At 37.6% G+C, this 24688-nt stretch overlaps 1 protein-coding gene across 3 annotated transcripts in view; it reads left to right on the top strand.

Moving 5' to 3' along the window:
- ATXN10 (ataxin 10) overlaps nucleotides 1-24688 on the top strand; it is a 106358-nt gene that overhangs the window by 46925 nt on the left and 34745 nt on the right. For all 3 annotated transcript variants that reach the window (XM_065742392.1, XM_065742391.1, XM_065742390.1), the window contains 3 exons: nucleotides 5163-5328; nucleotides 10134-10242; nucleotides 12752-12921. In XM_065742392.1, the coding sequence (XP_065598464.1) occupies nucleotides 5163-5328; nucleotides 10134-10242; nucleotides 12752-12921 (445 nt within the window). The remainder of the gene's footprint in view (nucleotides 1-5162; nucleotides 5329-10133; nucleotides 10243-12751; nucleotides 12922-24688) is intronic.

Genomic DNA, 24688 nt, shown 5'->3' with positions numbered 1-24688 from the left:
ATATATGAAGTGTCTTCATTTGTTCATGTGCTCATTGTAATTGTAAGAAAGGAAAAGGAAGCCTAATACTGGTTGGCAGAACATGAAAAATACGAGAAAAAAGATGTGCGGATATTTGTGATTACTTAATTTTTTTAGTATTTTCAATTCTGAAAATAATATTCAAACATTCTCACATTTTGTGATCTTATGTTTATGTATTCAAAATAGCTTCTTCCTTTACCTAAGGAAGTTCTCTGAGTTGTTTTTTGCAGGTAAAAGACAACACATTAAAAAAAATAAAACCCCATGACTTATGTTTTTTTTCTGTAATTTTGGTCTGACGAAAGCCCCAGTGTTATTACACATGATGGTTCAGACAGATGATTGAGGAACAAGAGAAGTACGTTATAAGTTGAGATCTGTAGGTAAACAGCACTGATGGTGAGATATGGGATTAAGGGGAGGATTTACTTTCTTTCCCCTTTCTTCAGGTTAAGCGACTGGGAATGAAAATGAGGTGTGTGCTTACTGTGCCTACTGGTAGATGTTCATCAACCGTGTAGTTAGTGGGAAAGGCTGTATTAGATTTAATACTTTTCAGGGGTATTTTCAGTGGAATTTTGTTTGTTTTTGTAATCTTGAAGACAGACGAGACTGGGTTAGGTTGTTTATTTGCCTTTACATCAGTAAATCTAATCAGTTTGTAAGAGAGATCTCTGCTCAGCTCATTTCATGCACCGTACAGATGGTGTTTAGCTTCATTGACTGGAAATATGTTAGTGTAGATGTATGGATTTTCACTGAATTTATTATCAGTTCCAGGATGTCCACAAATCAAGTGAACTCTACTATGTTTTTCAAAAAGAAAGTCACAGATCAGTTGTGAATTTGACGCCACTTGATTTTCTGTCAAAGAAATGCAAATACACATTGTAGTATCTCAGTTGAAAAAAAAACAAAACAGCCCAGCAGTAACATCTTTCTATGGAACTTTCTAGCATATTTAAAAATGCATTCTTTTGAGATACATGAGAAGACAAATCCAGTTCAGATAAACACATTTGACTGTCATTAACTAGAGAAAAAAAGTGATGATATAAACCGAAGCATAGGGAATTCATTGTTTCGAAACGAGACAAGGAGCCTTCACCGCAAGAGTGCCACGTTGGTGTCCAGTAAGGCTGACTGAGCCAAATAAACGGAGAAAGGACAGATGCGGTATTGAGGTGTCTGGAGAAGGCAGCTTGAGCTCATGAATAAATGGTACCTCTCAGTTACAGTTTTCCATCATGCACATTAAATACGCTTACTTTAAATATATTTACCAAAAAGAATTAACTATGTTGAGAAAGTTTGAAAATACATACATTAGCAGTGACTCTTAAAGTTGGCACTTGCCTTAGATAACCAAGTATATGGAGTTGCATAACCACAGTATTTGCACTATTTGCAGTATTTGCACTATTCAGAGCATTTCCTGTAATTGAAATCTAGTATATTTGTGATAACTGTGGCCATGATGAGTGCCATAAAGTAGCTCTTCTTGTTGTAGAAGTGGTTCTGGAATCTAAATTTCCAATTGAAAGACAAATTCCTGACTTCTGAACAATTTTCTTTTTCATTTCCAAACAAATTTAAGCAATTTGATGTTGCATGCCTGAGTTTGCAAATGGCCTGGAATAAGTACTGTGAAAACGTGATCAGATTTTTTTAATGATATTCTTGCTCTGAAAAGTGTAAGATAATGTGCCTGCTATTTCTTTGCAAGCAATTACTGCAGAAACAGATGGTTATGGTATTGAGCCAAAAGATTTTAGAGATACTTGAATTCTTTGCCAGATTTGAGATTTCTTTGCACATGTGTGCAGGTAGTTGACAGAAGTATTTAGAAAAAGCCTACTCAAGTTAGGTATGAGTGTAGACGGTGTAAGTTTATGCCTTAATAGCCTTAATTGCCTTGTAAAACTTTCAAAATGCATACATCTGTTGTCCTTTTTAAGAGGGTTTCTGGGTTAATCAACAGCGACAAAACTAAAAAACAAATGTTTAAGATGTTTTTAGCACTCTTAGCAGATTTTTTAGCACACTATTAGCAGATTTAGTTTGGATGAGTGCTCTCGATGGATGATGTATCCACTGAACAAACTTGGTACTCAAGTAATGTAAGAGGCACCTCTTCTTACTACAGGACTGCTGATGTCCATCCTGTGGTGGGTTTTCATTCTTGGTAATGTTTACAGATTTACAGACACAAAATAGCTGAAGTTAATTGTGGGATTATAGTCCATCCTGAATTTACAATTTTACAATCAGTTATGTTTACATAAGTTGTTTACAAGTACAAGTATCGTTTCAGATCAAAAGAATTGGAGTATTTTGAGGCAGGGTTTAATTTTCTTACAGAACCATTGCAGTTAGTGGAGTGCTTCAGGGCAGAGGTGTCCCAGTGTCGTAGAAAGAGTGTTAAAATGGTCTGGCATTTTAGAAGGAATGAGTGATTTGCATTTGCTGTAAAAATTGTTGAATGATAATAAAATCCATGACATTTACATTACTATTTTTGTCAAACCTAACAGAACTTTACTGTACTTTGTAATAATGGGTTTCTAGGTGTAAATTGTACATCAGGATTGTGATTTTTTGGCAGATTCAAGAGACAACATCATGTTTATTGATGATTCCAAATGCTTATATTAATTGTTTTAAGTTCTTGCTGGACTAGATCATCTTGTAGGTCCTTTCCAACCTAATGTACCTATGAACCTATGAAACTAATTTGATTAGATTTTGGAGGAAAATTATGAAATTTGGTTATGGGGGAAAAAACAGAAGGAGATTGACAAGAATCTTCCTAAAGGAAAAAAAAAAAAAGGAAGATAACATGTATTGACATGATCATTTCCAAATAAATGTAATAAACACATAAGTTTGTATTCAGATATTGAATGTCAGGAAAATTCATGGTGAGACATGCTAAAACTAGTGCTAGCATTTTTCATGTTTTGTGGCACTTTGTTGTTAATTGTTTGCATTTAGCTGTCATCTGAATGGCTAAACAACTGTGAGGCTGTTTAAAAGAAATGTGCAAATTGTATTATTTGGGAGAACTAACTTGGAAAAGTTCTAGGCAGTCTTGGAAGAGAACGGAGAGATTCAATAGAGAAAAGGAATGCAAAGGAACTTGCATCTGGAAAAAAACCATTGGTCTCAGGGAATTTTTGGCTGAATCCCAGACTTGCTTGAAATTCTGAAGAAAGATGGGTGTGTCCTTAATGACTGCCTGGAAAATAATTCAATAAAATAGTCTTGACATAAATACCTGAAGAGAGCAGAAAAACGTCGTATACTGCCTGCATGTAATTTCTTTTAAATATCACTACTATTTCTCTCCTGAAGGATTATGGCCTCACAGGGTACCTGATCATATCACAAGAGGAGGAATAATGCTAAAAATTTTCTTAGCAGTAGCAATTTTGTATCGCTAATACAGTTCATGCAAATATAGGGTGACCCTCTAACTTCTTTACAAAAGATTTTCTTGTCTATTTTAAACATGGTTATTTGGGTTGTTGGTGCAACAGTAGCTGGCTGGTATCCTGTTATACAGGAGATAATATTTTATTGGTGTAATTCTGGTAATTTTAAATCCTGTGAAGAGCTTTTTTTCATAGCTCAACATATACTTGTAATGCTCTAAACTTGGTAAAAACAGATGGGTAAAATCCAGCCCTGTCTTGGGGTTGAGTGAAATGTCAATGCAGTTAACCTGATTTTAGTTTAAACTGCCAAATCTGAAAACCTAGGGACGTTGGTTGATGGTAGTTTGTAGACGGGAAAGCACCCAGTTTTAACCTGTAGAAGAAACATAATGACTGTTCTGTGTTGTTGTTAGATCACATTTGCAATTGAAACCTGTGAGAGTGTTTACCAGGTTTTGACAGACTTCTGACTTAAGTCCACCCTTTTGCAAAGGTGTTGAGTACATTTCTGTGCTACCACATTGAAAAAGCATTTTGTGATCATTCAGACGATTGTTTAACGCAGCTATATTAATGACATTTAGGGCTTAGTTTAGCAAGAACTGAGTAACTGTTACTTGATTAATAGGAGTGAGGTTATTAAAGCAGTGACCATACTATTTCCACAGAAAAAGACGTTTTATTCCTCTTCTGAAAATCTGCTTGGTAAATTAAAAAAAAAAAAAGAAAAAAGAACGAAAAAGAAAAAGCAATCTGAATTGCTCCAGATGTGTAAATGTCAATCCTTCTATTTGAATTGCAAATATTTTAGTAAAATGGCCTACTGTTGAATTCATTCAATAAATAGAGCTCTTTCAGACTAAGAGAATTACAGTTAACTCCACTAACCCATGCTCTCCTGTGCTGCAGTTTAACAGCGAAGCTGTGGTAGAACCTCTACCTCGTTGAAGTTCTCTTTCCTTAAAATTCTCTTTTGCCATAACAGTGTGAAGGGATATCAGAAATAAAGCAATACTACTATTGTTAAAATAAATGATCCAAGTACATTTTGTAGAGGAGCAACATTATGTATCCACTTAGTTTTAATACGCTGAATTACTCCCGTTGCATATATGAATAATTAACTTCCATTTACAATAATCCATCCATCTAGTGACAATTATAAGAGAGCCCAGTGTACATATGAGGGATGCTCTGAAACTAATGCCTCCTAATTTATATGTAGGAGCAACCTACATACAAATTTTTATTTCCTCTTTTTCTGCTCTGAAGTGGTTTGGGGTTGGGGAGGAAGACTACTGAAGGATTGTGCAAGGCAGAGGCCATATGGAAGCTATCAAATAGCCTGTTTTGTTTGCCTTACTTAACAACAGTTTATAAGGTTTTTTTTGGTGGAAATTCTAGACATAAATAATATGCATAGTAATGTTACGTTAGAACATAAGAAATTGAAATAGGCTTGAGGAAAATATCGACTTGACCATCTGACCAGACTGTATTTATTAGAGGATGAATTAAATTAATGGTATGTAGAAATAAACCAGTGAATAGGCAGTGATTGAGAATGTTCTTTGGTCTTTAAAAATCCACTGTTAGTAGCATGCTTATTGTTTATATCATTTTAAACAACTCTTTAGTTATTCCACTGATAATTCTATAATGCTTAATGAATATAGTTAACAAGGTATCTTCTGATTCTAGGGTTACTTTTTTGGAGCTGATAATGGCAAAAGTGAGTGAGAAGAACACATTTACCAATGAAGAAATGAATGTGTTCCTGAGACATGCTGATTTTCTTGCAGGCTGTTTCCAAGAGAAATGTAAAACTGTGCTCAAGCTAACTTCTGCAGCAGATGCAGAAGATGAGGTACGACTAATTAAACCAAACATGTTACAGTATTAGAATGTCAAGTGATGAATTACTACTTGACTTCATTCCCAAGCTTCCTTTGTATTTGGAAAGCAGCAATGGAGTTCACAGTACTGTAGTTAGGGCCACCTATTTGTTTTTGTTAAATAATCGATGGTTGTTTCAATTAGTATTTAATACGTCAGTAAGATCCCTGGTTCTACGTGTTTAGAAATGTATTTGGTTGCTTGTTGGGCAGATGTTCCTAAACTGTTCAGGACCTGGAACATAAGTTCTGTTTGTGAAATGCATGTGTAATCAATGCAAGGTTGCTGTCTGAAATGTTTAGTGACCCACCGTGGAAGACAGAGCTTTAATTGATGACTCTTCCCTGTTTCTGTTTGATCTGGAGCTCTTTGGTGGGCCTTCATGCTTCTCACAAGGTGGCACTCCTGAGGTTAGCCTGGGTTCTCAGCATCAAGTTGTGGAGCTTACTGGATTCTTAGTGGCAAATAACTCCTGTCTCCTGAGCCCTCAGTCACTTGCCTCAACTCCAGTCCAGTTGGAAGAAATCTATTATTGCTTCAGACTTAATGAAGTGTTTCTGTTGAGGATGGCCACAATAAATTCCCTTTGCAAGCTAAATAGGAAAGATTTTATGGGTCACAAGTGGCTTGAGGGCTGCACTTTGGGAGCCTCACATATACAGATCTGAGTACTGGATGGCCTTATTTTTTTCCTTCCTATGAAGTATCCAAGAGTTACTAGCAACTTGCCTAAGGAGATTTAGGCCATCTAAGGGTCTTTTCAAATTATTTGGTGTCCTATTTTTCTTTTTACTTTCAGCAAGCATCGCAAAGACCTGACTGATGCCTTTGGGAGCACAGAAAACAGTTAACACCATATCTTGCAGAGACCTTTTTTGTGTTATGCTATAGGTTATTGTATTCTAAGCAGGAAGTGACAGTAATATTGATCTCAATTCTTGATGTCGTTTATAGAGTTTTTAATTTTTCACTTCAATTCAAGATGAGTTGTGTTTATAAGACAACAAGACAGAGTTCTTAAAGCCTATGAAACCAAATACACTTTAGTCAAATACTGATTAATTATAGTTTGTTTCAGAAGTGCAATAAGCATATTTTCCTAATAATTAAAAGCTATGTTTAAAAAGAGGTCACAGCTGGCTTCTGTCTTCTCGGAGGACTGCTGTTGTATATTAAAGTTTTATTCAATTTGAGTGTACTTGGAAGTATTTCATGGTTAAGCAAAATTAAGCTGTAATAGTTTATTTTGTAGAAATACTTCTAAACAGCTGTTGTAATTGTAATGTAAGTGGAAAATAGTGATTTTTATATGCTTTTACATTATTACACTAATGTTGTACTTCCCTACTATTTTTTTCTAGTTTAAATTTTACAAATATTTTACATGTACATTGAGAAGTGCTATGAAAATACACCTGAAATGACCTTAGGAGGAGCTGATAGCTCTGTGCATAGGGAATAAAAACACAGGAATCCTTTCCTTATTTTTCCAAGGAGAAGTTTTCACTTCTTGTGCTTTCCCTGAAATACTACTGACTGCACAGTCTAAGCTGCATTTCAGAATTTAATTGACTACTTCTGGAGAAGGTATCAACTACTTCTGGAGAAGGTATCAACTATTTCTGGAGAAGGTATCAGCTTTACAGTAAGAGGAAGTACACTGAAGCAGTTCCACCTTTTTTTTATTCTTTTTTTTTTAATCCTGTATGGTGCCTTTCCAAGTATTCAGTATTCTTGGAAAAAAACATTTGTTTGTGCCTAGCAGAAGGAGGTCTCTGTCCAGCTTGAATCTTTTGGGGCAACAGTACTGAGAATATTATTATAATTGTCCAGCTGACACTGACTTTTTATCCTTTTCACGCATAAGCATGGTATATAAGAGGCTCATTTAAGGACCACAAAATAAGCCATAATGAGCTTAATATAGTGAGATAAATGGCAATACCTTCCTTTTTAAGTGTTTCTGTTTGTACATTATTTTTTTACATTTATTCATGACACATGCTTGCCATGTGTACAGAAATAATTCAGATAAATTCATAAAACTGTTTCCTAATAGAAATGATGAAAAATGGACCCAATTTCTCTTTGATTAGGTAAATATTTTAGGTTTTAACTAGGAATTGTACTTAACTGGAGAAAAAAAGAGTAATTGTCTACAGTGTCTGTCATTAAAAATGCTTCAGGCAACATCTGTGATGTTAAGCTAAACTCTGCCTGGCCTTCCATGTGGCCCTTAGGCTACGTGCCTTTGTCAGGTAATGCCTGCACTAGGAAGCTGACACAGCCTCCAGAACTAGGAGGCCACATTTGAAAACTGCCTTCTGGGAATAGTCCTTAACCTGGCCCAAATCCCTGAGCGTTGTCTCAGGATCAGATCCACTGCTTAATTTATTATATATAGATGCTGCTTTTTTTCCATAAGGAACTTAGGTCTTGTACCTGCTTTCTCAAATTAATGAAAAGTTAATTCTGTGCTTCTGCAGTGTTTAAACCAATGTTTAGAATAACTTTTCCATTATAAGCCTGACTTCAGCATCAATTTGTTTTCACTGGTTTTCAGCTATCTGTGAAAAATAATTCAAAATCTAGGGAATTGTTTTGTTTCATCTCTTTATAAAGAACATCTTCTCTGGGTCTCTGTAAAAACACGTTCAAAGAACTTTAAAATAATTTCCTTGCTTACTTCTCAGGTTATATCCAAATTATGATGGCTGTCAGTTTTCAAAATATTTCAGAGTCTGAATAGCATCTTGTCTCTGAGTTGATAAGGAAATATCCTACCTCATTGTCTTTGGTGCATTGTCTTTGGGAGAGGAAAGGAAACCTGAAGAGGAAAAAATAATACAGATTGGAAAAAATATGTATGTGTGTATGTGCAAAAATGTATGTACATTCGAGCTTCATAAGTAGATAAGAATTTGTGTCTTCATTTGTGCTTTTTTAAGCAATCTGTTCCTCTTCCCAAATCCAGATGAAACAGTGGTTGATCTGAGCCAGATGATGGGATAAGAGGAAAGGGGAGAAAGTAGTACAGAGAAGTATGGAGAAAGCTCTGAACAAAGGTGTTCTCTTCTTGAGTTCTCTTCTTGTTCTCTTCCTTTCTTTTTTTTTTTTTTCTTCTTTTTCTGAAGGAGAGGAATTGGGTCATGGTAATGAAAAGTGGAAAAGCTAAGAAAGAGAAATCAGTAAGGTGTGACTTTTCCCTGTATAAGCCACTATAGAGCTTGTATCACATAAGTGGGCAGAAATTGGTTTATGCATAGGTAGCAAGGGCTGTTGTTCTATCTTCCTCTGAAGTGATTTATAGCTGCCATTGGCATTTGTTTGCTTTACAGTTGTAAAGCAAGTAGCTCAGTCTTGTTTTAAAGTACAACTTTATGCCCAGAGAAGATTCTGAATTTATATTTTTGGACATACTGAAAGACTGCATAGGCATTGGTCCTGGGTACCCTGCACATTCATTCTGTCCTTTCTGGAGCAGGAGTTGGAGCAGGTGGACGCAGAGGACCCTGCCAACTTGAACTAATCTTTGATTCTGTAATAAATTTTTGTTGCACAATTCTCAGTTAAGTGTATGAGCTAAAAAGGATGTTGGCTAAGCTAGTGTCTTGTTACAATGCAATATGAGATGAAAAATGCAAATACCTTATTGCTTTCGTTGAAATACAGTTGAGGTGTTCTAATTTTATTCTAGTACAATGATCAGTTTATTCAAAGACTGCTTCTGTGCTACTGAAAGCACTTCATTGAACTAATTCATGGCAAGTTGAATTGTACACTTATGTGAGGAAGAAAGTCAAAATACAGTTTTAGAGTTTGTCCTCTATACCCATTTCTGTTGTCAAAGATTGTTGGAAGAAATAAAGAATATAAATATTCTTAGTCCTTAACATTAAACATCATTGCTGATTATTTAAATTATGCTATATTGTTTATATGGATTCAAAAATATAATGCTATTTGTATGTAAATATATTCTTTTCCTGGATGTGAAGAAAACAAGACAGAAATAGGTAATGTGGTATGTGTGTGAGTCTTTTTAGGGCTACTTTCAGTTTACATACCACACCTTGGTGTGGAATTCTCTTGCAGTCACAATATGGTTCTTGGACATTGTGTTCAGAATTTTACTATTCACTCCTATGGTGTAGTGGATTGTCATTCTAAGCACGCATCAACATAGCCTGTGAGAAAATATAGTTCTCTAGTTGAATAAATAATGCACAAATAAGATTGTGTCTCATACCTAACCAAAATACTGTATCTGTGATCCGAATCCTATTTACCCAAGAATAATGTAAATTCTCGCAGCCAAAGTTCATTTGACCACAGAACTTTACAGAATTCCTGCGGATAACAAATTGGTGTCTTGCAGGCGGTGTTTGTGTCTTTAAAGTGGGACGGTCCTACTGAATAAAGTCAAAGAAAACATTTATACAGAAATAATTTTCTCAGCTAGTAATTTTCTGCTTTTCTGCTTATGGAAGCTACTGTGTTTTTGTTAAAAACATCTGTTATGCCTCTGTTTTGTTTTCCCTATGATTTTTCAGGGCACGTATAACACTGTTAGACTGTAGAAAATAAATTATTTCAATGTAATATATTCTTGTGGAAAGATGCCTTTCTTTATACAAATTTTTAGTGGCTATCGGGAAGATCTGCAAACAAACCGTTAGGTTCTGAGAATTTCTATCTTCTGACAGATAGCCGAACTTTTATATTCTTACGATATTGTTCATTAAACATTTTCAGAAATGTAGCTTTCCTTTATAGGAAGCTCTGGTTACAATTCGACTTCTTGACATTCTTTGTGAAATGACATCAAACAACGGACAGCTAAAGTATCTGCAGACTTTGCCTGATTTGCTTGAAACTGCCATAGGTAAGTGAAAACTGTATAGTTTATTAGCTGTTGGCTTGCTCCAAATCATATTGCTCAGTGAATGAAAACATGTTTTTCTCAACTGGTGGCAATTTTGATTTTGATCTTTTAATAAAATAAATAAATAGGAGATTGAATTAAAGTGTATTTTCAAATATTTGATTTGTTCCTAAATTTTTTGCTGCTCAGCTTGCTCTGTTGGCTTTTATTACCCAACAGAGCCTTCATTCAGTTCTCAGCAATGCACTATTTATACCGTAAAAGTTGTGCAAAAAGAGCTGCTTCCACTGGTCTTCCATGGACTGAATGTGTGGAAGTACTTCAAGAAGGGGGAAAGGTAATTCTCCAAGCCTGTTTCCTTCTTTTTCCTGAATTCCTGAAACTAAGTAAAGTTGAAGTTTTAGCCAAATTCTGTGACTTTGGAAGTTTTCTATGAAAGAAGCTTTCCTCTGTTAAGAAATAACAGACTGAGTGTTGCTCACAAATTAAATGAAGCCAATATTGTCCATAGAGACCCTATATATGCAGAGAGGAAGGAGGATGACATAACTGACGTGACCTTCCTAAATTGAAGCATTTACTCAGATTGATATATGCTACCGTTTTCTGAGTAACTTTTGAAAATTTGATGGATGTTAGAGAGCATGTAGTACTAAAAATAGATGAAACAAATGTTAATTATGAATATTTTGAGGTATTTTAACGTTCAGAATAAATTAAAAAAACAACCTCTGTATTTGATTACAGGGGTATGCTTTGCTGTTTACATTAAAGCAACTGAAGTATGATATATTTTGCGTGTGTGTTTTGAGGAAACACAAAATGATGTTTTGTATCATCTGTGTGTTCGTTTAGAAATGTTTCAGTATGAACGCATTTCAAGGAGTTGCAAATCAGTAAGCTTAGCAGCTCATAGGCCAGTCCTGCTCTTCTTGCACCTTTTCATGCATTTTCTTTTCAGGTAGATGACTTGCTGTCACTGCACTCTACCTAGACTATAACAGTATTTATGAATGTACTGGTTTTTCTATTTTGTTTGTTTTTAAACCTTTTGTTCAGGAGTCTTTCCAGAGGACAGGTAGAAGGTTTGGGAAGATACTGGATTCCCTCTTAAGTGTTTGTGTGTAGGGGAAAATCCTAAAACCATAAGGTGACAAAGCAGGTGAAGTAAATGTAATAAATGTGATAAGAGGTACACAGAATATTGATTTTTCTGAATTTACAAAAGCAAACAATTTTCTGTGAAAGAAAATTTATTTAACAGTTCTTTTCTGATGACATTATTTAAGGGCTACTACTGCCCTTTGATTGTTTCCTTCTTTCCATGGTTGAGGAGATTTTGGTTTTCCTAGTTCAAAAACTGGAACAAGTTGTAGCTCTCATAAGGGAGATGACTAAGCTCTATTACAGCTTTGTAATCTACATTAAGATTTGTTTTCATCTAGTATGTCAGTCATCTGTGAATGAAAAAATAATCTGAGGATTTAGGAATTTTTTTTCTAATTTAAATGCAGGAAATCTAGGGTACTTTCCGCAATGGATGTTGTCACATTTGGAGCAGAAAAGAGCATAGGGCATAATTACTAATTGCTCTATGCTCTAGCATGGTTTTACTGTGCCTTTATTGACCCAATGTAAGATGCCTGAAACACCTCTGCAACAATGGCATGTTGAGCTATTAGTTAATATTGCATATTGCTTAAAGGAAAATGACTTCTTAATTTTTAAATATAGATATAGCATCCAGTGAGTTCACTTCTCAACTGTATAAACTCTTAAATGTCCACATGATTTCAACTTTTCTTCTGAGTCTGGTCTTTGTGGGACGTTGTTTTTGCGGATTAAAATCTATGAAGTGCACTGTGATGAATTTCCCTTTTTCTTCATTTCTTTCTAGACTGTTGCTGAAAAAAATTAAATCCTAGTTGCTCTAAACTAGCACTTACCATAACATAAATTAGTATTTCCCAGTTTGCGCAATAATGACAGTCAGCATTTTATAATGATGTGTCAGAGTGCAAGATGTGCAGGATATCCTTTCCTACAGAGATAGGAACAGATTGAAGAAGAGAGGAAAAAAAGCAATTACATAATTGATACATATTTATGTTAAGAATTATTAAATAAAACAAGCTTTTCTAGAAATTTTCTGTTTAAAACCAAATATCAGATTGTATATACAATGCCAAAATAATCAGTAGCTAACAAGTTGTAACTCTGAGAGCAGAGGTAGTCAGAACTAGCCTCCAGACTTCATATGAGAACTATAATAAGTGTGTGAAAAAGATTCAGGAACACCTTCTGGCCTTGAGAACAGCCTTGAATGGTTTACATTAGCACAAATTGAGAAATAAAATTTTGTAAAACATTTGTTATGTTGCCAAAATACTAAATGTGAAATTCCATTGACTTTCCTTGAACCTAGCAATTAAAAATGTTAGTAAAGCTGTGTACAAAATAATGCTAATCTCTGTGTGGAAAATAATTAAAGTGTTTTTGTTTTCTGTAGATACCCTGAGACTAACTCATCTTGCTGGAAAACAAACTGTAAATATTTTCACCACCACACATTCTATGACATGGCAAGAAGAAGTTTCACATCCAGCTGTGGGTTTTAAAGCTCATCTCATTCGTTTGATTGGAAACCTGTGTTACAAAAATAAAGAAAACCAAGACAAGGTAAGTATATACTTATTTCTCACAAAACTTCCATGTGTGAGCAGATGTGTACCTCAAACCATGACTTTAGTTACTGCTCAAAATATTTTGTTGATCTTTAAATAGGGATTCAAATTGGTCTTATAAAGGTTAAGGTTATTTTTGAGTGTATTTGATGTGTTAACTTTCATACAAAAATGCTTCTATCAAATTCCATTGAACTTTTTATCTTTGAAATTCTTGTATGGAAAAGATTTTTTTTTTTCACAGTGAGGAAAAAGAGAGAATAGCAACATGTTTTCAGCTATGAAACACTCTCCTACAACCCTTGTTAGACTAATCTTATTTCAGCAGGAAATGCAGCTTCAGAAAAGTGCTGTCTTACGGTTTGTGTAAATACTGAGAAGACAAAGTAGGTTATTATGTACAGGGAAATATGGGGTGATTTCCCTTTATTCCATCATTGTTTTATTAATTTGAATCAAAGTTTTTAATGAAACAGTTTTTAGACTAAAGAATGAAAAGCTTTGAAGAAAGATTGTATTAAAGTTGTCAGAAGTAAGATAACAGTATTTTTACCTTTGCTCTCACGGTGCTCAAATGAGACTTGTCAGAACATACTAATATACTAATAATATTAATAGTTAATAATATTAATATAACATTAATAGTTAATAGTTATCTATTAATAGTTATCTATTAATAGTAGTTAATAATGTAATATTAATAGTTAATAGTATTTACTCTGCAGGAAGTTGCATATGATGAGATACTCGGTCTAATTCTTTGTTGCTAAGGAGCTTTTAAGAAAGTGAGTACTGAAAAAACAGAAGTTTCTGTTTACTAAATATTTTCCTTGTGATTACATAAAGTCATTAAATCTGATTTCAACTGCTGTTTTTTCTTTCAAATTAGACATTTGTAATTGGCAGGATGTTTTCATAGTATATGATTCGTATATGATGGAAAGCTCCTTGTTTGTCCTTTTTCCTTGTATTATTTTTTTCTCCAGGTGCATAGAAAGTTTGAAAATGTGACTAATGCTACCCTCTTTCACAAGTGATAATAATGCGGGCATAGAGCATATGGATGGGAAATATAGTAATGATGATTCCTCTCCTTTTTCATATTAATGTACTGAATGAAAGATTTTAGTATTTCTGAAAAAATTACAAATTCTATTGTAGGCTCTTGTACAGCTCCACCTCTGACTCTTTATGATGTAATAGGTGTTTATGCAATATTTTTTCATGGAATACCTGTAGTATTCTAGGTGCAATAATAGTGAAGGATGTGAGATGGAACTTCTCTGCACAACCTGTTCTGGTGCCTTACCAGTAAAGAGTTTCCTCCTCATATCTAACTTAAATCTCCTCTTTTAGTTTAAAACTGTTCCCCCTTGTCTTATCACTATTAGTCCATGTAAAAAGTTGATCTCTCGCCTGTTTAGAAGCTCCCTTTATGTACTGAAAGGCTGCAATACAGTCTCCCTAGAGCCATCTCTTCCCCAGGCTGAACATGCCCAGTTTCATAGAATCATAGAATCATAGGGGTTGGAAGGGACCTCAAGAGATCATTGAGTCCAACCCCCCTGCCAAAGCAGTTCCTTACACCAGGTCGCACAGGTAGGCGTCCAGACATATCTTGAATATCTCCAGAGAAGGAGACTCCACAACCCCCCTGTGCAACCCGTGCCAGTGCTCCGTCACCCTCACTCTAAAGGAGTTCTTGCCCACATTCGTGCAGAACATCCTGTGCTGCAGTTTCTGTCTGTTCCCCCTTGTCCTGTCTCCACACACTTCTGAAAAGAGTCTGGCCTCGCCACTTTGTCCCCTACACCTGGTTCATCCGGTTTCTGACTGCCCAGCTCTCCAACCTGTCCAGGTCTTGCTGAATGGCAGCACAGTCTTCAGGCGTGTCAGCCAATCCTCTCAGCTTTGCATCATCAGCAAATTTGCTGAGGGTGGCCACTATTCCCTCATCAAGGTCATTGATGAAGATGTTGAACAAGACTGGACCCAGCACAGACCCCTTTGTGACACCACTGGTTGCAGGCCTCCAACTGGACTCTGCACTGCCAACGACAACCCTCTGCACTCTGCCAGTCAGCCAGTTCTCAACCCACTTCACTATCCAGAACACTTCACTGTTTCCTCAGCTTGTCTTCGTAGAAGAGACTGTTGGTCTTCTAAAACTGTTGGCTCATGTCAAGCTTTTCATCCACCAGAACCTTCAAGTCTTTTCCTGAAGATCTGCTCTCAATGAATTCTTCTTCCAGTCTGTACTTCTCTCTGGTACACCTTGACCCAAGTGCAGCACATTGTATTAGACCTTGTTGAATCTCATTAGATTCACATGGGGCTACCTTTTCAAGTTTGTCTCGATCTCTCTGGATGGCATCCCTTCCTTCTGCCCTATCAACTACATCACTCAGCTTGTTGTCTGCAAACTGGCTGAGGATGCACTCAATGACACTATCTAGATCACTGATAAGATGTTGAAGAGCACTGGTCCTAAGATGGACTCCTGGGGGATTCTGATGGGAGAGTGACCCTTCGGATGCGGTCATCCAGCCACCAGACTAACTCTTAGCTTGGGAACTCTTCAGTAAGTTTTGCTGGTTGCATGACATGAGAGGGCCATTTCAAAAACTCTTAAAAAGCACTTCTAGTATCCTGACTCATTAACGAGCTGAGGATTTCATGCTTATTTTTTCTAATATTTCTTTGTAACTTTCAGTCCCAGTAGAGCTCATTTCCCAGTAAAAATGATAAATTATGTGTCCTAATGTAATGTGCAGTCCTACCACAAGTTGCACTTGTGGCAGTGGTAAAGCATCAGAAAGGATAGTTCTTCTACAGAGGCTATTTCTCTGTCTTTACTTATGACATCCCTTTTGTAAGAGCAACAGTTGTAGGGGCTTTATATAATGGTTTGTTGTCAGTAGTGAAAAAAATCTTGTAATAATAATAAAAAAAATCTTACCCGTGCTTTATTACTTCATTTTGTTTAAAAGCATTGTTTGTTTTTAGAAAGCATCGTTTGCCTCCTACTTTGTTAGTTTAGAAATGCGTTCATTCCAACTTACTTTCTCATAGTTTTATTTACTCTATTTTGATAAATTCTGAGGATATAAAGAAGTAGACAGGCATTTAAGTTGTTAACTGAGATGTATTTATTAAAATAAGTCTTGCCAGGCTTACTGACAAATTACATGTTTTGATATGCTGACTGGGTTGGTATTTATAGGAAAAATGTTTGATAAAATGTTCATTTTGGACTTTAAAAAGTTGTGTACGTGTTGGCAGCAGTATGTTTTGGCTTCCATAACGTGCCTTGAGTAAACAAGAATTGTTATTACATGTTTTTTACTGAATTCTGTCAGACTTAATAATAAGCAACCAGTAACAATAACTGATAACTTTGACAATTGTTTTTTTTATCAATCATTCCTGAATTGCATACAGTTTTGCATGAAAAGAAGAGAGCAAATACGACTGCTGTTCTGAACATACCAGATGTTGAGCTAATTGCATGGGAACTTGCCAGAATCCTACTTTGAATGTGCAGTTCTCCTGTGCTTATCTTCTCTGTAGGAGAAGCTGCCAAGAGTTACTGTTATACATGTAAAGCGGTTCTGTAGTTTGTACTGTGTGCTTCCTTCAGAAATATGCATGTTATTAACTCTACTGAAAGAAAGAAGGTGGATTCTCAGGCTGAGCAATAAGTGGAACTTGGCTGTTGGCTGATGAATGAAATTCATCTATACTACATATATAGCTATATAAAAGAAACAAATACGACAGGTCATAGCTTTTGATTTGTGCCTGTGTTTCCATGCCTGTTTACCCATTTACAGGAGAATCTACTAGAAAGTCAGATGGCTGATTTTCTGCCTTATTTTGACAATGCTTTGTACAACCTTATTACCTTCCCCTAAAACTAAACTACTTAGATTAATTTAACACTAAGTTTCATCGGTTCCTGAATAATCCTCAGAACAATATAGGCATTGTTCTGTATTGTTTCAGTTTACCTTTTCCGTAAAGAGGAATTCTGTATAATGCTGCCTTTTGAGAGGGATCTTGGAGGACATCTCCAAATTCAAAGTTAAGGCTAATTTAGTGAGAACAAAAGATGGGTTTGGTGTTGTAATATTATTGTATTGCCTTTGCTGTCTTCAGCTGATTGTCATTATTGGTAGTTTATTGCTGCTTGTTACTTTGTGTAGCAGTAGAGTTTATTTACTATGCCAGTTTGATGCCCATTCAGCACAGGACAAAGATCTCTTAATAGTGAATTTGCACAAGTATACTGTTGAGATATCTTTTGCTATTAAGCAAAACTGTTCTCGGAAGTAAAGAAAGCAATCCATATCCTTATGCCAAGAAGTTTTTGCATAGTGGTAATGTTGATGAACCCAGTGCTAGAATATTAATCTCAAACAGCACAGTATTTCTGTAAACAGCTTTCTGTGTAGGGGCAAACAAAATCAGTACGAAGTTGTCTGTGGTACCTGTGACTTCTTACCTAAATGAGATCACTCCGAGGCTAACAGTTTGTCAGAGAAAATTTTTGGCATGCCTTTTTTAATTTGAGGTGGTAGAAGTACTTCTGCTAATGTAATTGCAATACAGAGCTGAGTGGATTTGTGTGTGTGTGTGTGTGTGTGTGTATGTTTGTGTGTGCGCAAAAAGGGAAAAGAACAGTTTAAATTAGTCTCAAGAAATAAAGCATATAAAAGGTCTAGATGCTGTTTAATGTAACTTGTATTTTTTTTTATATACATTTAGGCTAAATTGTTTTATATAAGACTTACTCCCCCTAAATTGAAGACTGTTCTGCTTGCAGTATGAACAAGATTTGTTATGTTTGGAATTCAGTTTTCTTTTCTCTCCTTCACTGGGAGAGAAACGAAGGAAAACTTACTTAAAAATGTCTGTTCCTCACCTAAATTTGTTAGGAAGACTGTATATGCTTGTCTGTTCTAATTGTTCCAGTTTAATACTAAAAGTAGTTATATTCCTCCTGATACGTCACGAGAGGGTTGTCAAGCTCATCTAGGGAGCCTGCTTTGATGGGGGGGTTGGACTAGAGATCTCCAGAGGTCCCTTCAGTAAGCTTGACTGCTCACCTAAAGAATTTAATCCTTTCCCCCCGAAACAACCTTTGGGAGAGTAATCGCAGGCTACAAACCTCAACCCCTACAGTTCTGTGATTCTGTGTGATTTGGAGTTACTTGCAATGAAGACCACTCCACATTTATTTATGTGTGTTGTTGAGAGAAAAAAATTAAATTGCTGCTACATAGATTTCTAAAGGAAGGAAGCAATATGGTAATCATTTTTTCCTAATGTTAAACATATGCCTAAAATGGAGGAGTTTCTTAGTTTAGAACTGAGCAAAAAGGAAGATACTTTTGAATCTGATCACTGAAGTGGTGAACTCAGCATGCTTAATTGTAAAAATACGCACAGTTTCACTGCCTAAGATATTTGGATAGAACTATTTTGGTATTGTAGCTATACATATGTTTTATTGCTTTGCTAGATAAGAGTAAGAACATTCAGAGTGTTGCAGGACTGCACCTTTTAATTAATCTTGTGTCTAGCTCGAGTACTATAAAAGTCATCAGCAAAACGTAAGAAGGTTTCTCTCACAGAAGTGCTTTAAAGGTAAAGGGTTTTGCTTTGGAAATGAGATGATGACTCAGGGAGTGTTGAGCTGCCACCATTAGAAAAATGCCTGATTAGAGTGTCTTTCAAAGTATCTGTTGTAACATAGAAAAATAATTGTTTCTAGTCCTGGTCTTATATGGATTTTTATGTTAGTCCTCTGCTCTTATTCCAACCATGAGGGCCTAGCGTAGGGCCTAATCTGCTAAAAATTATCATCCAAGTGCTGAAGACAAAAAAAGAAAAATGGGACCTGTAAATGATGGAAAAATATGAGTAATAAAGAGTTGGTGTTATTTTTACCTGAAATCAGATATGCATGCCTAATGCAGTCTAGTTTATGAAGTGCTGAATTATATTTATGCCCATGTGATTCATTTGTTGTTAGAGAACAGTGCGAAGCTACTGTGCTGCTCTTTGTTGTCAGAGAGTCATGGAATGGCCTGGGTTGAAAAGGACCTCAAAGATCATCTAATTTCAGCTCCCCTGCCGTTGGCAGGATTGTCAACCGCTAGACCTGGCTGCCCAGAACTACATCCAGCCTTGCCTTGAATGCCTCCAGGGATAGGGCATCCACAACCTCTCAGGGGAGTCTGTTCCAGTGTGTCACCACCTTCTGAGTGAAAAACTTGTCAATAAGTCCTGCCCCATCCCTTGTCCCCTCTTACCTCCAGGAACTGCTGGCAACTGATCCAGTTCATAGGTTCATAGGTTCATTATAAGTTGGAAAGGACCTACAAGATCATCTAGTCCAACCATCCTCCTATCACTATACCTACCCAACTACTACTAAATCAAATCCCTTAGCACCTCATCTAAACGCTTCTTGAACAGCGCTAGGGACGGTGCCTCAACCACCTCCCTAGGCAGGCCATTCCAGTGCCTGACCACTCTTTCAGAAAAAAAATGTTTCCTCGCGTCTAATCTAAATCTTCCCCGGTGCAACTTGTGGCCATTCCCTCTCGTCCTGTCATTAGTTATCAGGGAGAAGGGGCCCACCCCCTCCTCACCACAACCCCCCTTCAGGAAGTGGTAGAGTGCAATAAGGTCTCCTCTGAGCCTCCTCTTCTCCAGACTAAACAATCCCAGCTCCCTCAGCCGCTCCTCATAAGACTTGTGCTCCAGACCCCTCACCAGTTTTGTTGCCCTTCTCTGAACACGCTCCAAGGCCTCAATGTCCTCCTTGTAGTGAGGGGCCCAAAACTGAACACAGTACTCGAGGTGCAGCCGTACCAGAGCTGAGTACAGGGGGATGATCACCTCCCTGCTCCTGCTGGCTACACTATTTCTAATACAGGCCAGGATGCCGTTGGCCTTCTTGGCCACCTGGGCACACTGCCAGCTCATGTTGAGCCGAGCATCAACCAACACCCCCAGGTCCTTTTCCTCTCTACATTCTTCAAGCCATTCTGCCCCAAGCCTATAGCATTGCATGGGGTTATTGTGGCCAAAGTGCAGGACCCGGCACTTGGTCTTATTGAACCTCATCCCATTGAGCTCAGCCCAGCTGTTCAGCCTATCCAAATCCCTCTGAAGGGCCTCCCTACCCTCAGGCAGTTTGACACATCCTCCCAGCTTGGTGTCATCTGCAAACTTACTGAGGGTACACTCAATCCCCTCGTCTAGGTCATCAATGAAGATATTAAACAAGATGGGCCCAGTACCGACCCTTGGGGGACACCACTGGTAACAGGACGCCAGCTGGACTTAACTCCATTAACTACTACCCTCTTGGCACGGCCCTCCAGCCAGTTCTCCACCCAGAGAAAAGTGAACCTGTCCACAGCACAGGCTGCCAGTTTCCTCAGGAGAATACTGTGGGAGACCGTGTCGAAGGCCTTGCTGAAGTTCAGGTAGACTACATCAACAGCCTTTCCCTCATCTACCTGTCTGGTCACCCAGTCATAGAAGGAGATGAGGTTGGACAAGCACGACCTGCCCCTGGTGAACCTGTGCTGGCTGGGTCTGGCATGGGTTGCCATGCACGTGTCGTGTGATTTCCCTCAAGATCATCTGCTCCATAACTTTCCCTGATACCGAGGTCAGGCTGACAGGCCTGTAGTTCCCCGGGTCTTCCTTACGGCCTTTCTTGTAGATGGGAGTCACATCAGCAAGCCTCCAATCTTGTGGGACCTCTCCAGATAACCAGGAATTCTGATAGATGGCAGAAAGCAGCTTGGCAATCACCTCTGCCTGCTCCCTCAGCACCCTTGGGTGGATCCCATCTGGCCCCATGGACTTGTGGCAGTTCAGATGGAGGAGGAGATCTCTGACCGTCTCTGCTTGGATCACAGGGGGTGCATTATGCACCGCGTCCCAGACTTCCAGGTCAGGGCAAGTACCCTGTGGACAACTGTTCTGTCTATTAAAGACAGATATGGAGAAGGCATTGAGAACCTCAGCCTTTTCCTTATCATCTGTGGTTACATTCCCTGCCTCGTGGAGTAAAGGAGGGAAATTCTCCTTAGTTTTTCTCTTGCTGTTAATATATTTGTAAAAGGGTTTCCTGTTCTCCTTTACAGCAGTAGCCAGTCTAAGTTCAAGCTGGGCTTTAGCATTTCTAATTTTCTGCCTGCAGTTTCTCCTTGTGACTTGTAGAGTTTCACTTGATGCCTTGATCATACCAGTGCATTGTAACTTTCGTATTGTAAGAAATTTAAGTAGACTAAGTGCAGTCAGAGTTTAATATTAAAGATAATTTTAATAGTGCATAAGCTATTTTTGTATTTCTCCTTATTTTTCATTTTGAATGCTTCCTGTTAATATATAAATTACAAACAACATACACACTTCTTCACATATTCCTTGTCTGGGTATCTTCAGTGATCATATGAAGGATGGCTTATGCACAGTGTCATATTTCCCTTCTGGTACTGCTTACCATTGGCCTTCTTCATATGGAGGGATAGTTGCTTTAATTATCATCTTAAAGGTAAAGGAGTATAGAGACCAATCTGTAAATTCTTATGCTCTCATGAATAACAATAGGGAGACTCTGACCAAAGATTGTATATGCACAACTATACATGTTGTCTTCTGCCTATGTCAAGATGACTGTTGAATGATGGTTTTATGCAGTGTACATTTGCCAAGAGCAAGGACAGTACTTGGGTGCTGTGGAGTAAAAGATACGTTGTGAGAAGGGGAAGTGAACATCATGAAGTTCATAGTTAATCTTAAATTAAGATGTTGCATAGTTCTAGAAATGAAATTAATTGCTTTGATTTATAGAGGAGAGGAATGATAAAAAAGAGAAAGATTACAAGATGTCTTCTAAGATTCAAAATTAGAAGTCTAGTTCCACATACATTTCTAAACAGTCAGTACCAACTTTTAGGCTTGTTGACCTCTTTTTTTTTGAACCCTATTTGATGCTGAACCTTATTACTATTGTCACACAGTGCAGAACTCTAGCTCTTCATAAACAAAAGCTTAGTATACCATTATCAAACAGCTAATTCCATGCTTTTTCGAACAGTTAGAATAAATGCTGTTCTAAGTGCTGAAACTGCATACATAGAATTGATATTTAATGTGACCTTTCAAGATGAGCAGCTTATCCAGACTGAAATCTAAAAAGAAGGTATTGACCTTTATATGGAAGAATGGTCAGAATTTTCTGCAACTCCAGTAGGCTGAGTAGTAGTCTTAAAGCACATGGCAGGCACAGATTAAATTCACTGTTCACTGGAAAGTGTTTCATGATGTTACAGACTTTTTAGATGTCTTGGTTTACAGAATGCCCTCATGTTATATTTACCTGGAATATGTGCTGTGTGACAGTCATCCGTGCCTGGAGTTGTCTCTGTAAAACTAAAATAAACTAGCGTTACAGCACCTGTGTAATGAGTGGGTTAGAGGAAGCCCTTGTAACTATCACAGGTGGTTCTTAAAAGTGCTTCATTGTGACACAGATGAGTGTTTTCTTGTCCTTTGCAGGTATAATCTCTCTTTGAGAAGATCTGTCAGCATCTTTTGCTCAAATGCCCTGCTTTTTTATGAAGGCAAGGCATGTGTGACAGAATATGCTTATAAATGTGTTTTTTTACATCTGCATAAGATGTGTACAAAAGGACTCCTGTGGCAACGTCAGTCAATTCAGTAGAACTGTAATGTCTTGAAGGCTTCAGCCTAGCATCGCCTTCTCAGAAAAGCAGCTTTCCCTGCTTGACTTCAATCAATTTACATTCTCTTTCCAGACAAGAAAACTGTTTGCTGAAAATCATGTTGAAGCACGTGAGGCCAAATCACATCACCTTGACTTTAGGAAGAAACTTGGGTGTGTTTTTCTTTTTTTTTCTCCCCTTATCCTGTTTTTCTTTGTATCCTGAGAAAGGAAACAGCAGACTATAACCTGCAATTTTGAATTTCTGCCATTAGGCAATGCTGTTTATTCTGAAATTACAGACCTGCAGTATTCTGCTCTTTGCTGTTTAGCCTGGTGATGTCAGAGTGGTTTAGTGATGCTGGTGCCTGAAGAGCAACAAAGTACTTGAATAGTTGTGTTTTTAAAGGCTGCAGAACCAGAAAGAAAAAAAAATCCAAAACAAACCCATCTTTTTATTAATGGGCTGCTTTTTTGGCTGGATTGTGTTTTGTTTTCTTTTTATTTATTGTTGTTTTTCCAGTCTTTAAAAAGGACTAGAATGAGGACCATGCCTCACCTCTGTCTCTGGAAGGTGATGAGTCCTCTTATTCTGAATGTTATCTCCAAGCAAGTGGAAGAAAAAGAGGTTGCTAAGAGTAGTCAGCATGAAATCGTTAAGGAGAAATCATTTTTGAACAGTCTGATAGCCTTCCATGATGTCAGGACCATCTGGGTAGATACGGACAGAGCAGCAACTGTTGTGTGCCTTGACTTCAGCAAGGCTTTTGAAATCATCTCTTGTAATATCCTTGTTAGGTAAGCTTATTAAGTGTGGGATATACAAGTGAACAGGGAGGTGGATTGAGAACAGTCTAGCAGAACTCAGAGACTGATCAGTGACTCAGTCTAGCTGGATGCTTATAGCTAGTGTTGCTCCTCAGGGGTCAGTCCTGGGTCTGGTCTTTTTCACCATCTTTCTCAATGATCTGGAGAAAGGAATAGAATGCACCTACCTCAAGATTGTTGATTATATGAAGCTGAGAGGAGTGGCTGACATATCAGAAGGTGGGATTCTGCATGACCTGGACAGGCTGGATAGCTGAACAGAGAGGACCTTCTGTGGTTCAACAAGGCCAAGTGCAGAATCCTACCACCTGGAGAGGAATAACTGCATGCAGGTTAGGGACTGACCTGCTGGAAAGAAGTTTTGCAGAGAAAAACCTAGGTGTCCTGGTGTACAACAGGTAGGCAATGAGTCAGAAATGTATCCTGGGGCACATTAAAAAATCATGGCCAGAAGGTTCTTCTCTTCCTCTGCTCTGCCCTGGTGAAGCCATATCTGGAGTATTGTGTCCAGTTCCGGACTCTTTAGTTCAAGGAAGAAGAGATTTTTAAGATCTAAGATCTTCTAGAGAGAGTCCAGCGGAGAGTGACAAAGATGAATAGGGGCCTGGAGCTTCCTCCATCTTGAGGAAAGGCTGAGAGTTCTGGGACTGTTCAGCCTGGAGAAGAGAAGACCGATGGGGAATCTTACCAATGCTTACAAATATCAGAAGTATGAGAATCAAGTGGGTGGAGCCAGGCTGTTTTCAACAGTGCCCAATGGCAGAACAAGGGGCAGCTGGCAAACCAGAACATAGGAAGTTTCACCTGAGCATAAGGAAAAACTTTACTTTGCGAGTGACAGAGCACTAGAACAAGACGTCTCCTTCACAGAAATTCAAAACGTGCCTGGATGCTTTTCTGTGTAACCTGTATAGAAAACCTGCATTGGCCAAGATAACTGGACTGGATGGTGTCCAGAGATCCCTTCTAACCCCTACAGTTCTGTGATTCTGTGAAAAGGAGATTTTGGGCAAATATCTGCTCATATTGATGAAGGAGTGTAAGTAGGGAGGATCTTCTGCCTGGGTTTTGCAGAATAGTCTTTATAGTTCTATTCACAATCTTCTGGTATTTTTATTTTGTCAATTCACACCAACTGTGTCTTTTGAAAAAAATATTATCCTTTAATTAAAAAAAAGAA

Source organism: Cyrtonyx montezumae, unplaced genomic scaffold (assembly GCF_038088225.1).
Source record: "Cyrtonyx montezumae isolate F1298 unplaced genomic scaffold, pur_monq_1.0 scaffold_3, whole genome shotgun sequence".
In the NCBI taxonomy this organism is placed as follows: Eukaryota; Metazoa; Chordata; class Aves; order Galliformes; family Odontophoridae; genus Cyrtonyx; species Cyrtonyx montezumae.
This window is presented reverse-complemented; position numbering and strand designations above follow the sequence as displayed.